Consider the following 15,832-nt stretch of genomic DNA (forward strand, 5'->3'; position numbering starts at 1 on the left):
GGGGGGGGGTTGTTATTTTCGCTAGAAGCTAGTGGGCAAGCTAAGCCATGAACATATTTAAATGCTGAGCAGGTTTGGGGCTCAAGGACCGGATAGTATATAGGTAAGTATGAACAGCAATATACACCATCAAATCCGCTCTTGATTCTCTAGCAGTTTGTACCAAGCTCATCTGCAAAACCATAGGGAGCGTGTTTTTATTCGTCCCAAATCGCAACCACCGATACTTGCCGCACATAAGTGATGACCTTATCAAGCGACATGCGCGTACCAAATTGAAGCCGAGAGAAGTATCCTATAGTGGAAGGAATGGATTTGGCCAACGAAAATAACTTGGCGTATGGAATCGAATAGTGGTCCAACCAGAACAGAAGTGAGACGAGGGAGGGGGAGGGGGGGGTTTCAGCAATGCTTTGTTTCCTACGTGCTGCCTCCAGCCTTCCTGTTTCCAGTACACTCCCCACCCACGCCTCCATGATGTGTCAAAATTGCCATGTTGAGAATTCCGTTGACGTGCTCTACGGTGCTCAATGCTAACGTTAGCATGTATCCTTATCGACATTCCGAGCATTGCAGGATGTACGACACTTGAACGGGCCACGCCTTGCTCAGAACTACAGTCCTATGGATAAAGCTCAATTGTCCTGGAAATAGAGGTTTGTTCGGGACCTGAAGGAAGGCATGGGCGACTAAGAGAGCCAAATGGACTCGGCTATTGGCCTATATCTCTAAAATTAGGACTGGAATGAGAAGGGAAACGGCTGGGTGGAGCCGCTCTTGCAGCAACCAAGTGTCAGAAAGTCTGACAATGATACCCATGGTTTGGGATACTTGGTAGGCCGTTGGTGATGGATGGCACTGGGTCTCCAGATGTGGTGGAGGCGATTACGTGGATGCGGTAGAGATATTTCTCCGTTTGCCGACGCTTGAAACTTGACGTCAACCATCAATATCCCACCCGCGGAACTCAAGAAGAAGACAACCCATTGCTTGTATGTACCTATGGCCGTGTGCAGAGCGCAGAGCAGGTTGGATTTCATGGGATACCTTTGGAAGGTATCTAATGAGTACTCATACTCTTTAGGAACCTTTTGTTTACTTGGAGTTTGCCGATATGGGCACCACTCTACGGAACTGAGACTCCATCTATTCTCTTACGGATATCTCTGCAGTGATTTATCAACGCTACCGGGTTAACTGTGGATGCGGTTGACGTTGGTTTGCTTAAGCTCCGTAAACTGAATTTCCTCCGGCTATTACTTTGGCTGGACTGTTGACGTTGTCTGCGACGTCAAACTCGTTTCCATCGATGTCCCAATGGAAAACAACTGTCGAACCTGCCAGTTGAACCTGCAACTCAGGAACCCACCTTAATCCAACTTCGGTGCCACCGCAGCCGACTACCGTGAGTATGCAAACCTCGACGCAGGCGCTACTGACCGTTAGCAGAGTTCCTACTACATCACCGGCCTTGTGGGATCAGGTTCAACTCTCCCAACTATTAATTCCATCCCTTCCTTTTGTCTGAGCTTGATCTGAAGTTGGTGTATAGTCTGTCACTTCGACTTACTTCGAATGGCCCTTACCAAAGTAACTATCAGCTTCACGGGTCCCGTAACTTCCTTGTCTCCGTGTGGTGCTAACTGAGAAGAGGAAGTCAGAAACCTGACCATTAACTCTCAACTTATTCTAACATCAGCTAACCCCCCAGCTGGCGGTATTTTGACCAATGATTCCATTGAAAATACCTTCAAACATAGCATCTAGTCTAGATGGTATCGGTGCAACCCAGAAAGTAAATTGGAGCTGGGGTGTTGATCTTAGATCCCGTGGGACCCTGGGTATATCACGCGGCGCAATTGGGTAGAGCTAATAGCAGTTCTGAGGACTTGAGCGAGCGCATTGGAGGAGTGTTAATAAAGGGTTGGAGCAGGAGCCCATGTACATACATACAGAAGTCTTTACATAAGAATAAATCAAAAAAGTTTGAAAAGAGTTTTTATCCCCGCACACATCTAGGACAGAATCACAGCCGACGGAGTGAAGGTAAAGCGGAGCGAACGAGAGAAGGGCTTCAGTCCGACTCCCAGCCTTGCCGCAGTGAAAAAAGTTAGCTTGAACAGGGCAATGCTAGCGAAGTACCATAAACAAAAACAACCCAAGAAACAAGATGTATCTAGAGGAGAGAGGAAACAATTTAAACAGCAAGTCGATTATGACGGGGATGCAAACAAGACCCCCCAAACGACGACAAAACTACCGTGCGTGTATAAAAACCCCCCATAGGAAACAGAAATCCGGGATATTAATCCGGGATTATACTAAACGCTAAATGAACGCCCTCAAACGCATTGTGGAGGCAATAGAAGAATCTTGAGGATTTTCCATTTTGCTATAGACATTACCAGATTGATAAAAAGTCGTGGCAACCATGCACACCGCTGGTGCTGCAGCGGAGATAAATAAAAAAAAACTTTCTCTCCACTCCTGACGGATGGATTGGTGGTCGGCAATGCGCGATGTTGGCCAAAGTCGCCCGCCACTGCAAAATAGACGCAATGAAAAACGTAATTCCAACACCGACACCCACTGTCCATCCACACTCATATCTCAGTAACCATAACCACCGCACCTTCTCCACATCACCACGTCTAGCGGTATCTCCAATAGCTCTGGGTATTGAGGCGCTTCCAGGTCTTCCGTCTGCCAGCAGTGGTCTTGTTGTATTTATGGCCCCGTCCGAGACCACGGGATTTCTTGCCAGTGGCAGTCAAGCCGCGGGATTCGCGGTGCTACGAAGTGAACAATATTAGCATACAATGGGCCTACTATGGTTCTTTCCACTTGTCGCAGAAATGTATTAGGATAAAGCCTACCTTGTGCACTGGATTGACGATCCAGTTGATGCGAGGATCGCGGCGGATAGCCTTGTGCTGGGGATCGACGAGGATGACCTCATAGTACTTGTAGGTGGAATCCTGGTTAATCCAGTAAGAGTTGAGAACGCGCAAGTTGGCACAGCGTCTGCCAACACGCTCTTCGGCAGTGGATCTCAGAGAACGCTGGTACTTGAGCTGGTTGATACCATGGTTGGTGGGTTTGCCTATTTGGATTTTTTTTCCTCGTTAGAAATTTACAAAATTTACGAATCAATCTACCACTTTGATTCTCCCTGTGATTAAAGATAATGACACACCGTAAGTGGCACCCTTGGGGGCTGGTCTCTTGCGTCCTCCACGTCGGACACGGATGCGGTAGATAACGTAGCCCTGCTTGGCCTTGTAGCCGAGACGACGGGCCTTATCTGGACGCGAGGGACGGGAGGCACGATGGATAACATTGAGTTGACGGAGCTATATTGATGCACTCTCAGCAAAGTTCAACGAGTGTATAGCAAGACACAAAATAATATTTGTGCCACAGTTATAAATATCTCTCGCCTGAAGAGGGGAGAAGTTGGGACGTCTTTAATTCCAACTTTTCTGTCTTCCTTTCCTTCCTTCAATTCCAGCGAGGATTTCATCTTGGGTAATCGAGGGGTCTCACCTCCCAGCATCGGACGCGCAAGAGGAAGCGGATCACATCGGACTGCTTCTTCTTTTGAAGCTCCTCCACGTATTTAAGAGCACCCATCTATCAAGTCAAATTGTAAGCTTTGGGGCATCAATGGAAGGTAATCGAAGCCAAATAGCAGAATATCAGCACCACAAGACATAGGGACCCGGGACACGTACCTTGTCGTCGTGGAATCGTTGCTGGTGGTTGTCGTGGTCGTGGTCGTTGTCGTTGTCGATGCTTCAACACTGCAAAGCGAAAAGCTCTCGGTATGTCCAAAGTTGTTTGTTCAAAAGGGGTAGTGTGGGAGGCGCTAGCGGGATAAGCGAGCCTAATTGGGATGAAATTCTTGGCGTAAAGTCACGTGCATTATGTTGGTTCTGCTGAGTCATCTACGTCTCTTAACAAATGGGGAACAACAACAACAATCATACCATTTCTAAAGCTCAATATAAGAATGAAACTGCTCCAGATCTTGCAGTTTGCGAATCGCAAATTCTGGTAGAGAGGAAAATCTTGCAATATGGCTCATGACTCCTTGTCTTCTTGCAAAATAATGATGCGCAGATATAGATATAGATACAGATACCACCCACATTTCGCTTTTGCTTAACCCTCCCTCTCAACAGGAAAAGCCTTGATGAGAACCTTCATTCCCTTCACAACCTGATGTGCCACCTTCCCCCATCCATACGGCTCCTTATGAAGATTCTCCTTTCCTTTTCCCATCTTCAACATATCCTGAAGTTGCTGATCGTTTTCAAAACTCCTCTTCTCCTTATTCCCGTTCAATCCCTTGCCTTGCTTCGAGGCAAGCTTCTCTTTAATCTTCCTCTCTCTGGTGTCATCTTTGCGCACTAGAAGCCTTTCAATTTCAGCCTGGGACGCTGCCACACCGATAGCAATTACACGGCGAGTCTCCGCACAATCGCGTTCCCACATTTCTGCTGGGTCTGCGGGAGCTTCGAGGTCGGAGATGAACGTGGAGAGCTTGTCATATTCTTGGATCAACGATTCACTGCATTGGAGCAGAGCTTGGCTTCTGTGGTACAGAGGATGTTTGCCTATTGGTACATCTTCAAGAACGAGTTTTTGAGCGTCCACTTTGGATGTTAATCCTGAAGGCCCTGATGGCGTTCCGGACGTCTTCGTCCCTGTAGGAGCTAGAGCTGTGCTAAGTAGGGAAACGATATGGGAGCGGAACACCTGAGATGCAGCCTCCCTGAAAATCCCCATTATCTATTGATTAGATGCAGGGAAAAGAGGGAAAGTTGAAGTGTAACACAATGGAAAAGGGGAGAGACGAGAGGAGGGGGTGGGGGGTGAAATAAAGCCAAAACTTTCAACAAGCAACACACCTCTCTCGAACCTCCGAGTCCATCAACCCAACAAGCCTTCTTTCCTCCTCACTGATGCACTTCTCGAACTCTTTTGCATAATTGTCCCTCTTTTCAGTACGCTCCATTGCGGCTTGCAGATCCCTCAATGCCTTCCTGTTCCGCGTCCCCAACCCAGTCAACATTTAACCCGATCAATTGCAGTGCGACTCGACAAGAGTACAGGAAATAGAACGCTCCATAATGTTATCTGCTCTCTTACCTAGTCGCCTCCGCCTCCCCGTCGTCGTCCTCATCTTCATCTTCATCGTCATTCTCATCCTCAGCTTCATCCAGATCCAAATCCACTTCTTCGCCATCAGACTGGTCAGTATATTCCGAATCCTCTTCGCTTTTCCCGATGGCTGCACGCGCATTATTCCTCTTCCCTCTAATCCCATCCCCAACTCGCATTCTTTTCCTCTGTCCCTGAGCAGCTCCTTTGCCCGTGGGATCTGCTGCTGTACCTGCTACTCTAGCTGTTAATTCTTTCCTCACGACTCATAACGGGGGAAGTACATAAGTGGGAGGCAAAGTGGACTGGACTAGCTGTATAAAGGGAGAGATAGGGGGGATGGAAAACCCTCATTTCGCTCACCAGCTCTCTTTCTATCACGAGGCATGGCCGGATGAAGATGCAAATCTTTCACGGTCAACTAAAATCTTGCCTCAGGATAATGAGATAATGATTATTAACTTATTTGAGAATCGATCAACCAAGGTCTCACGGATTGATTGGGGGTATGACATGGATGTGGTGTGAGGTTGGATTGCTCTGCCAGGTCGGTTAAGGGGCGGAGGTCATGTGACCCAAGACTTTCTCCTGAGTCCAAGCACTTCCGAAGCAACGAATTAAGGGATGAAAGAAGAGAGTGGTACCCTGGAAAATCAGTAACCATAACAATATGTTCATCAAATTCCTATACCTAATATCCCATTCTATCCGTCTTAAGAGAAAATCTCTGCCTCGAGTCTGTGCTCTTGTCTTACTCTGCATTGCCTCTTCTGCCCTCTCTTCATATTTCTTCCAACGACAAATCCCATAGGAGGAAAGAGAAAACAAAAGGAAAGAGGGGAAAACTGATATAAGTAAACATGAGAATATCAAATTGAATGTGAATAGAAGGTCCTCTGTGAAAAAGGACATAAAAGGACAAAGAAAAAAGGGTGGACTAAAAAAGATTAACGAAAGTCTGTCATATTATATCTTAAGAGAAAGTGAAAGGCAAAAACAAAAAGGCAGAATTTATATCCCAGTTCCCGCACCAATTTCCAGATTCCAGCTCTAGTTTCCAGAACGCAATTTTTGGAAAAACACACATATAAAAAAACACCCCAGTCAACTGCATGAATAAAAAATGGAGGAAAAGGAAGCTAAGTTGGGCCATTCCTCTGAATGCAGCAATAGTAGAAGTGGTAAGAAAAACAATGAAACATAACGCAAAATCATTCATCACGTAGAAGAGAAAAGAAGGGGGTGGGATTGAGAACTGAGTCGCAGCATCAGAGAAGGCAGCATGCAAAACTTGAAAGTCTCGCGAATCGAAAATAGTGTATCGACAACGGTTAAGGGTGGAGAAAAATTACAAGTGTGGAAGAAAAGAAGTTAAGTTGTTACATGAAAGAAGGGTAAAAGGGGGCGATGGAGATTAAGATCATGTTTGGGGTCTGCAACAACAGTCCAAGGCAAATGTGACGGCCAAGGGCGCTGAGTAGTGCTTTGCAGAGAGCGATTAAAAGATCATCAGTGAACATAACAAGTCGAGGCAGGAATGTTAATAAAAGAAGAAAAGTAAAAAAAAAATTTTCCAAGAAGAAAGAAGAATGGAAAAAAAGATGAAAGCAAAAGTTACAAGCCAGATAAACAAAAGTCCTCCCAATTTAAAGAAAAAATAATCCCAGTTCCTAATGTTCTCCAATATCCGCTCTTATAATAGTCTTTGGTATCACACCCAGGGTCTTCCGTGTATTTTTTTGACAACTTTGATTTTCTCTTTCATAACAGTTCATTCTGTGAAAGAAGAAAAATAACGTGCACCCAAGAAGCTGGAAATCAATTTCGTCTCTCCTCAACCTTAGGAAAATGGAAAACACCATACAGAAGCATGAACGAGAGGAACAGAAGGTAGAAAAAACAAAACTGAACAATCAAAGAACTGAGGGGGGATAAAATATCAAAAACAACTTCCCATGACAACTTGAAAATCGCATTGTGTTATCCTGGTTATTTTTCTTCTTTACCCACTCATCGTAAGCTCATTAGCATGTATATGGCCTATGCACTGAACAAGGAAACAGCCTGCAGGTATAGGAAAGAAATGGAAAGAAGGAGGGGGAAAAAAACGTAATCTCAAAGGTGGATATTTCCGAGATAACTTGCTCTCTGAGCAATTGTGAAATAAAACAAGAAAAAACAAACAGGGTCCATAATTCGTGAGTCGGGACAAGTCTATATAAAGTAAACAGCAAGTTTCCGAGACGGCCTGGGACTCGCGCGCCATACACCAGCATAAAATCATCATCCCTGATCTTCTTGATCGATTTTTGGCGTACAAGGTATATCTAATCGAGAAGTCAAAACGCAAAAGATAAAGAAAGAAAAATCCTTTAAAACGACAGGGCTATAATGTAACTGGTCGAAATCGTACGGGGTGGAGGTAACGGGAGTGATTGGGTGTTGTCCGTAGGGAGGCGGAAGCGAAGGGGGTATTGTAGCATAACGCTGCGCGATAACATGAGACTCTTTGCTTCTCTCAGAAGACAATGAAAACGAATGCAATATATTATACGATGCCGTACAGCAAAAAGCGTTGGGGGGGGGGGGGGGGGGTATAAGTTGAGGGTACATCATGAACCGAGTGAAAGGCCTTGGAAGCGATTTGTCCAATCGCCTTGTGTGGGATGGGTTTGGCGGCCCGCTGGTCCCAACCCAGCGGCACTGTTGAAGTCGCCCAGGTTCGGGTCCCCAGTCCCGTAGTTGGTTGAAGGGAGAGAAGAGAACGGATCTGTTTGCGGTTGCAGACCTTGTGAAAAGCTTGACAGCCCCAGCTCAGCTTGTCGGCCAGCAGCAAAGGCCTGGTAAGGGTCCCTGTACGTGCTCCGCGCGGTTCCAGCAATATCTCTGGCGGCAGCGTCTGCATATCCCCCTGTCACACCTTGGCCAGCGCCTGGAGTAAACGGCTTAAAGTCATGGGGCCGGCGTCGGTCTGGGTGGTTTTCTTGACTAAACCCCATGGCACTAGAGAGTCCAGCAGTTGGCGTAACGAAGGAAGCTGGGTTAATGGCGGACATCCAGATTCTTGTCTTATAGATTTTAAACAGATCTGTGACAAGGGAGTTGAAATTGATGTAGGTATCAGCGAAATAATAGAATGTGAGCTTTTTCCAGTCCCTACATACAGAAAATATGGTCAGTTCCCTTTTTGAGGTCATCTAAACGGGTGCTTGGAACGAACTTACATTTGGAACTCGGCATCCAGAATTTCCATATTAAGCCGGTGCTCGGCTACCTTTTGCTGGCAAACACGCTTTGCCTTGGCTTCATTCCCTTCCTTCTCACGGAGAGTTTCAATTTCGTGGTTTTGAGCAAGCCGCTTAATCAGCTTGGGCTTAATATCTCCACCCTGTGGTTCTTGCATTCCATGTTGACTCTGTTGGCCCATACCGCCCACAGCACTACCAGGGGCGCCATTCAAGTTGGAAACGCCGTTCGGATTCACTGCATTCGGAGCACCCGACTGGCTTTGGCGTGAGAATAACATAAGCCATTTGTAATGTTCCTCTGCGTAATATTCTTTATATTCGCGAGCTTTCGCCCAGGTTACGTTTGCGTGACTAACTGTGCCAAGATCCGTGCCGCGATCTGCTTCAACGATGACAAGGTCACCGGTATTCACCTGCAATCCAGTATCTTCCTGGATATAGAACACATCGGCCCTATAGCATTTGAATGTGACAATGAAAAGCTGCTGGTTATGGTGCGCGTGGGCCAAATTCGAGTGCTGACGGCCAAAGGCGTTGGGCATGACATATGCCTGGTGGAGGGAGGTGGACATCCCGGAGGAAGCGATATTTTCGGGAGCGCGGAGAGGGTTATCGTGTCCATTGAAGTAAGAAGCTGCATGTAGACGGGCCTGTAAACGATCCTGTCCTGTTGTATGGGCTGTACGGTGATGATTCAAACAAAATTGGAGATACTCACGATTGTTGTCAACGGAAGAAGTAAGGGTTCCATCAGCATAATTTCCGAGGCTATCTTCTCGGTTACCCACGGAGCCAATGGCAGCTTGTTGAGAATCAGTGGAAGAGCTGATAGATGGGTGTCTCATGGGAATATCAGCGAAAGAGTGGCGACGACTCTGGGGTCCTTCTGGTATTCCACCAAAGCCAAGCGAGGTTTGCCAGTGGGCCTTTTTAATATTTTCTAACGTACGGTTCTCCAAAGAACTAAAAGCCGGGAATTGCTTTTCAAGGTTAGTTGAATGTTCACTGAGCCTTCTCCGCCCATTGCTCCTGGAATTGCTATATCCAGGAATCTCTCCCAGCTCGTCATGATCCTCCACTGCCACTCTCTCTTCTGGGACACTTCCAGGGAGACGATGGGGGTTATGCCCTTGAGCAATGGAGAATCCACTCGTTGCAGAAACTGAGGACATGGCACGATCGCGGAACCTAGAGTTTTCAAGTTGGCTAGATGCTGCTTGGCGTAGAAGAGCATTTTCCAAATAGAGTTGTTCCATGCGACGTGTCTGGGCCCAATTATATCCGGTTTCGGAGGTACTGGGGTGGTGGTGATGGCTGTCATCTTCATCTTCACGAACACGCCCAAGGGTTGCAGGATCATGTCCCAGCTCCCCGAGCATGCTAGGTCGAGAAGAACGGCGCTGGACTGAGAATTGGGCACTGGGCCCTCTGCGTGTGGTTGGCGTAGGCATTCCAGCGGCAGAGGACGGCAAACTGATTGATTCTGGATCTAGCTGGCCAACAGAGTACGACTGGGAACGATATGTTTTGGGGGTAGGATGAAGAGGAATTGCGAAGGGGATGTTGGAGTCCCCAGAGATGGTTCGTGCTAGAGGGCTGAGAACGTCGTCTCCGTTGTTGTTTGAGGATAAAGTTGGCATATTCGAGGAAGTTGGTGATTGGAGAACTTCTGTCAGCCTCAATGGGGGTTCTTTGCGTGTCTCTGAGTTCCAAATGGCAGTTCCCCACGGGGAAGATCCAGCGCCTGACGATCCCCAACCAAGTGATGCATTAAGTCCCGGGCTAGTCGCACTACCCCATGAAGTCGGTTCAGCGGCTGGCGTTGTCGGGTTAGAATTTGTAGCTGAAAATGAAGAGCCAGTTGGCAGTGAAGTTTTTCGAGCCAAAGAAGTGGGAACTTCGTTGAGCCATGATGTGCGTCGCGTAGGCTTAAATACAGGAGCGGCTGCGACTTGGGTGGGGTGATGATCTCCTTCATCGTCAGAGGAAGCCAAAACCTCCGAATCAGGGGTAGATTTTCGAACACCTTGGCGAGTTTTCTCGAGCAATATTGAAGCGTTATTGCCAGGAGGTGGGTATGCGGTATGCGGGCTTTTTGCAGCTGGTGTTGTACCCTTGCTTGAGTTGCTTCTGCTTGACGAAGCCATGATTGTTGATTGATTTATGTATGAAGGGGAAAAATAGAGATCAGGTGTAGGCGTTTAAGTTGATGTTGACTCTTGAAGAAAGCCTATGTTCTACGCTACTAGAATTTGTAATGTTAGCAAAATGTCAGCGCTTTCTAATCACAGAAGTCCTTGGGAACATATGTTCGAATATGGAACCGCAACCACTCAGTAGAGCATTTATAGAACGAAGGAAACAGTTTCTGTCAAACGAAGGGAATAACAACAATTCAAAATAAATCATGAAGAATGTAGTGGCAGTTGAACCGGATGTAGAACGTAAATATCACAACGTACAGCGGAAAATTAGAACAGCTGCTTGGGGAAGAATACAGATCAGGGAAGGGAGGAGAAGGAAACTCAAGGGCACGAATAAAAAGAGCAAAAGTAGCCGAATCACAAGCAGTGAAGGCCTCCGCCTGTGAATTCAGGTCACAAAACGTATGAAATGTACGCACGTAGAACGGGAAAAGAAAATGATAAACGTACAACTCCTCGACCAATAGAGCACCTGTAATTGCAGCTTCTCTGCAGAAACGATGGCGTGGATGTTAATGTTCGATCTCACAATCGAGAGAGATTTCAACAGAGATTATATGTATAAAGCCAAGCACATCTGCTCAGTGCCTGTCTGGGTCTTCTTGCGAAGCGTAGTTATTCGTAATTGATCCTAGGATCAATGTCGTGAATGGGGGGTGAACGGGGTGGACGGGGTGGACGGGGGGGGATGAAACTATACACAGTATTCGTGATAGCTTGAGAGTGGCGGGAGGGGGGAGAGGGGGAGAATCTAAATCATAAAGATACATAAAGGAAGAGTTAGCCCATTACATTCACACATATCCAGTATGTGCATGATATCCGCCACAGAAATCTCCCAAAGTCGCCAGAGCCAGCAGGAGGAGCAGGAGAGATGGTTGCCCTTCAAAAAGAAGTCGATAAGCCTCCCCTCGAATAATCAGGCCAACCTTTCAGCCCAACGGTTAAAGCAGAGCTGTCCCAATGTATATGGCACATTGGGTCAACAGTCTCCACCTTGCACATCTTAGTAAAGCGTGGCGAATGGAACTTCGCCTCCCAGATTGAGATAAGGGCCAGAAATCTCAACGTCAACCATCAAATAGAGTGGTTAATCGCGAACATCTGGTCCAGTCAATAACGGGACTTCCCGTTCCCAAAGTTCCCATCACTGGGTAGCGTACCCACCCCCAAGAATGTCTCCATCAACGGGCTTCTGGATAGGTGGGCGGTTTTCCAATGACGGAGCTCACAGATTTATATAGATATATATTCAGGCGGTGTTTGCTGCTCCTTCTCGGAGGGAACTGGCGGAGCAGTCCATCAAGGATGCAAATCCGCCACATCCGCCGCATCCGCCGTTATCTGAAGGGTGGAATGCGCATATATCGAACAATAGAAGAGGGGGAGATATAGAGAGGGTGAGATATAGGGAGAAAGGGAAAAATGGAAAAATGGAGCTTACCCAGAAAGTAATCTTCTAGCTAATGCGACGGACGAAAAGACGAACTGGGGTATTGTAGAAAGGAATTTTTGGATATTGTCGCGTAACACTGATCTATGCAGAGTTGCAAGCATTCAGCTTTGAGGCATGATAGGCGAAAAAGAAAGAAGGGAAAAAAAGAAAAAAAAAAAAAAAAAAAAAAAAAGGTGTCTTCCTCTAAAGAAACAAAACTAGGCAAGCAAGGTAGTATAAAACTCACAGCTCGAGGATTGGTCCTGGTGTGGTGAGCCTCACTCAAATATTTTAGAAGTTGGCGACAGTCACGGGAGATGGCACGCGAGATGGATTCAACCGTCAATTCCTTTGAGAAAACAAGTAATGACAAACTAACGAAGCGACCAGGCTTCAGTGCTTGCAAGGTCAGGTAGATTTGCGAAAACTTCTCGCCCAGAAGAAGGCCGAGTGGCGATGGCGTGTGAAAGGGGGTGATGTAGTTTTGTAGGTTGTTATGCAGGACAAGACGGACCGGAGGGCGTAAAAACGCAGCGGCTTTCCCCTTGCCGGCAGGTTTATTTTTTATTTTATTTTTTATTATTTTTTTTTTCTTGTTGTTTTCTTGAGCGCAGCTAGGGCAAACTCGGTAATTCTTGCTTATAATTCTTCCTTTCTGATTTTCGCTCTCTCTCTCTCTCTCTCTGTTTTTCCCTCTTTCTCCTTTTTGATTGATATTCCGTCTAATCGCAGGCTATTCTGTAGGTATAGGTATATTGGAGGGCGCCGCGAGAGTGGATTCGGATGGCGAAAAAGGAACAGGAAAATCTTCGACTCGCGGGGGGGGAGGGGTCAAGGAGAAGCGTCAAGAAGAGGCGGGGTGGGAGGGTCTCGGGATTTAGATACGGTTCGCGATGCGGGAATGCGGGCGCGGGTGTTGTAGTGTGATGTGGTATGTAGTCGTAGTTAATGGGAGGGCTGTCTATGGTGCTGATAATACTTGAACTGGTGGAAGAGAGTAAACTGCCATCAACAAAGCCATGCAACAGGCCTTAGACCAAGCGCATCCTCAAGATGGAGCCAGACAGCGCGCAGATGATCGATCGGGCGGAGGAACAATTGATGACGATGGAGGACGACGGGGGCATTTGGGGTGCTGGAGAAGAACAGGGTGGTAGGGATAGCAGGGATAGTTGGGATAGCAGGTAGGGTGGCGGGGGATGGCGTTCAATCAGAGAAGAGGAAGGTGGATGAAATAAAGTCGTTCCGTGTAGTCTGAGTTGGGAGAGAGTTGGGAGAGAGTTGAGAAGAGAGTTGAAGAGAGAGTTGAAGAGAGAGTTGAGGAGACCAGCGAACTGCGGGAATAGAGTTATGTGGGCAGACAGCTAAAGTTGCCGTCTACGTCGTATGGGGGCGGATCCGTACTAGAGGCTTTGGGAGAGTTTTGCGGAGAGAGGAGAGCTTTGGAGAGTTCTGCTGCTAAGTTCTGGGACGACGCTGGAGGCTAACCGCTTAATTAAATAACTAGTTATAACTAATGCCTCCAGGGGATAACTAATGGGGTTAGTCACAAACAAGTTTTGGTGGTAAGCCCTGTTATCATTTTGGTGTTAATACAGTCTAAACGGGCCTGGAAATCCATCGCTGGATGCGGCTAAGGCCACCGTAGAGCTATGAAGTATGCAGAAGATGCGGAAAAAAGGATCAGGACAATTCTACAGGTATTTAGGGGAGGGGAGGGGGGGATTTGAAATATCTGCATCTACCATATATATCCACTGTTTCGTATTTTAAGATACAAATAGGAAAAATTAAAACAGTTCACGCCCGATTGTTTTTGTGCGTGCATCTTCTTGGAGGCAAACAACACACCCCCTGACAACCAGCAGTGGGCCCTTTAGTTAAAGTTGTACCCACAATTCCTATATACAGTGCTCTTACCTCCTCCAGAGTACTCCAGGCCTGAAAGCTGAAGGGACCATATTCTCCATCATCACCTAGATCCACTATCAGTGAATGGGAAGGATCAAGGAGATCGTGGTCTTCAATTCGTGGATGGATTCAACATGAAGTTTCTGGAGCCCTCAACTTCCTCGTGCTGCAGCAGCTTACGCTCCCGCCTGGTCTTCGGGTTGGAACAGGAACAGTTGGGAACAGAAGAGGGGAACCACTCAGAAGCCGGCCAGCTGAGCAAAGGACTCTAAAACCAACCCCTCTGACAGCAACGGCTTGATGCCAATGAGGACGGGGCCCAAAAAGAAAAGAAAAGAAAAGAAAAAAGAAAAGAGAGAGAGAAAGAGCGGAGAAAAGCGGAGAAAAGCGTGGCGTGGGCGCATTTGAGGTAACTAAAAAGCCCGCCCAGCCCGTCCATTCATCGCGTTTCAATTTTTTCAAAGGATATAATTCATCCGTAACGTCTTGCTGCGGGATTTTGGGCGTGTTTGTCCTATAAAATATTGGCGGGGAGAGCTTTATAGCTCTCTATTCCTTTATCCTCCTCTCATTACTTCAAACATCAAGACCCTTCATGAACTTGTAGATTGGTGATTGACTAGCTATAATAACTAGCCCTATCAGAAACAAACGTTTGCACGAGGGAAATACTGGACCCAAATACTGGGGCAAATCACAGCCATATCGCATCTTTCGTCTTGGGTTGCCAATGGAGACTTGTCTCGCCGAGCGGACCACTAGTTATCCTGGTTCCTTAGCAGGTCAACTATAGGGCAGAGCATCGTGAACACCAAACACTGACCACTGACCACGCAGCCGGATGAATCGCGGCTTTGAGCAAAGGGCATTCATCAGTCGTGCCAATCAATGCTTTCGTTCAACCTGGTCCGAAATCTTCGCAGTGATAACTGATGTCCCACTGCTTCATCCACACACAAGCAGCAGAAAGTAATTGAGTTTCGGGTGCAATTCCTTACTGGATTGGAACTCCGGCTCCCGGCAAAGCAAATGGGCCAAAAAGGCAGCTGGAGAGAGGACCATAGACCTTTTTTGATGGTTACAGCAGTACCCCGATTTCTCTTTTCCTTAAATCGTCGTTCAACCATGGATACTATCGCTGGGGCCCAGTTGAGCTTTTAACCTTTTTACACACCAACCTTGTTCAAAAGCGAATCAGCACTTCCATGTAAGCTGGTAGAAGTCTAAATATCTCCCTCTAGGTTGTAAATTTTCAAATACTGTTTTTTAACAGTGCCTTTAGAGTAACTACCCTGCCCGCAATCCTCCAAAAGTCTTGTCCCCTTTATCTATGGATATAGGTAAAGTCATCTTCAACAATCCGTCCCCTCATTTTGAGGCATGTTGGGTGGAACCTAGGTAGCCAAGCATCAACCCAATCATTTACAACGGGACCTCGACCCAAGATCATACGAGACCATGCGGCAACAATCCGACGAGTCAGCGTTGTCGGAACGGTCTGGAAATAGGTTGTCAGTTCCAGGTTGATCCCCCTCACCCCAGCCCAGAGCCATTGGTGTAAGATGAGCGGCGGGGCTTGGCTCCAACTTTCTCCATCATAATTGCACTAGAAGGTCTAGTTTCAAAAAAACTCAGACATACTTAACAACTTCATTGTTGTCAACCCCCGAAGTGCATGAGGTGGTACAAAGGAACGGTGGAGAGGCACACAGCCTTGTGACAAGCACACATGGCGAACGGAGAAAAGAAAGAAGCTTAACACCTGTCACGACTCATCAAGAGCGAATGCCACAGGGCCTCCAGCCGGTGATGATCGCTGATCTGCCCGTTGTTTTTCGCCTGGAGATTCCAGAGTCCAGGGTTCCATC

The 15,832-nt window shown here is 47.0% G+C and overlaps 4 protein-coding genes across 4 annotated transcripts; 1 reads left to right on the forward strand and 3 right to left on the reverse strand.

Annotated features, from left to right (window-relative positions):
• Window positions 1-2,651: 2,651 nt before the first annotated feature.
• On the reverse strand, window positions 2,652-3,633 carry PAAG_00969 (60S ribosomal protein L15; the record flags this gene model as incomplete). Its single annotated transcript, XM_002797064.2, has 4 exons — window positions 2,652-2,792; window positions 2,877-3,103; window positions 3,197-3,353; window positions 3,547-3,633. 4 exons carry the CDS (start codon window positions 3,631-3,633, stop codon window positions 2,652-2,654), a joined length of 612 nt encoding a protein of 203 aa, XP_002797110.1.
• Window positions 3,634-4,164: 531 nt separating this feature from the next.
• On the reverse strand, window positions 4,165-5,554 carry PAAG_00970 (hypothetical protein; the record flags this gene model as incomplete). The annotated part of the gene is made up of 4 exons (XM_002797065.2): window positions 4,165-4,777; window positions 4,914-5,048; window positions 5,155-5,401; window positions 5,530-5,554. 4 exons carry the CDS (start codon window positions 5,552-5,554, stop codon window positions 4,165-4,167), a joined length of 1,020 nt encoding a protein of 339 aa, XP_002797111.2.
• Window positions 5,555-7,778: 2,224 nt separating this feature from the next.
• Window positions 7,779-10,561, reverse strand: PAAG_00971 (PSP1 domain-containing protein; the record flags this gene model as incomplete). Its single annotated transcript, XM_002797066.2, has 2 exons — window positions 7,779-8,322; window positions 8,391-10,561. 2 exons carry the CDS (start codon window positions 10,559-10,561, stop codon window positions 7,779-7,781), a joined length of 2,715 nt encoding a protein of 904 aa, XP_002797112.1.
• A 2,545-nt stretch (window positions 10,562-13,106) lies between these two features.
• PAAG_00972 (hypothetical protein) lies at window positions 13,107-13,709 on the forward strand (the record flags this gene model as incomplete). The annotated part of the gene is made up of 2 exons (XM_015844196.1): window positions 13,107-13,237; window positions 13,652-13,709. The coding sequence occupies 2 exons, from the start codon at window positions 13,107-13,109 to the stop codon at window positions 13,707-13,709; spliced, it is 189 nt and encodes a 62-aa protein (XP_015700977.1).
• Window positions 13,710-15,832: the final 2,123 nt, after the last annotated feature.

This window comes from Paracoccidioides lutzii (assembly GCF_000150705.2).
Source record: "Paracoccidioides lutzii Pb01 unplaced genomic scaffold supercont2.2, whole genome shotgun sequence".
NCBI lineage: Eukaryota > Fungi > Ascomycota > Eurotiomycetes > Onygenales > Ajellomycetaceae > Paracoccidioides > Paracoccidioides lutzii.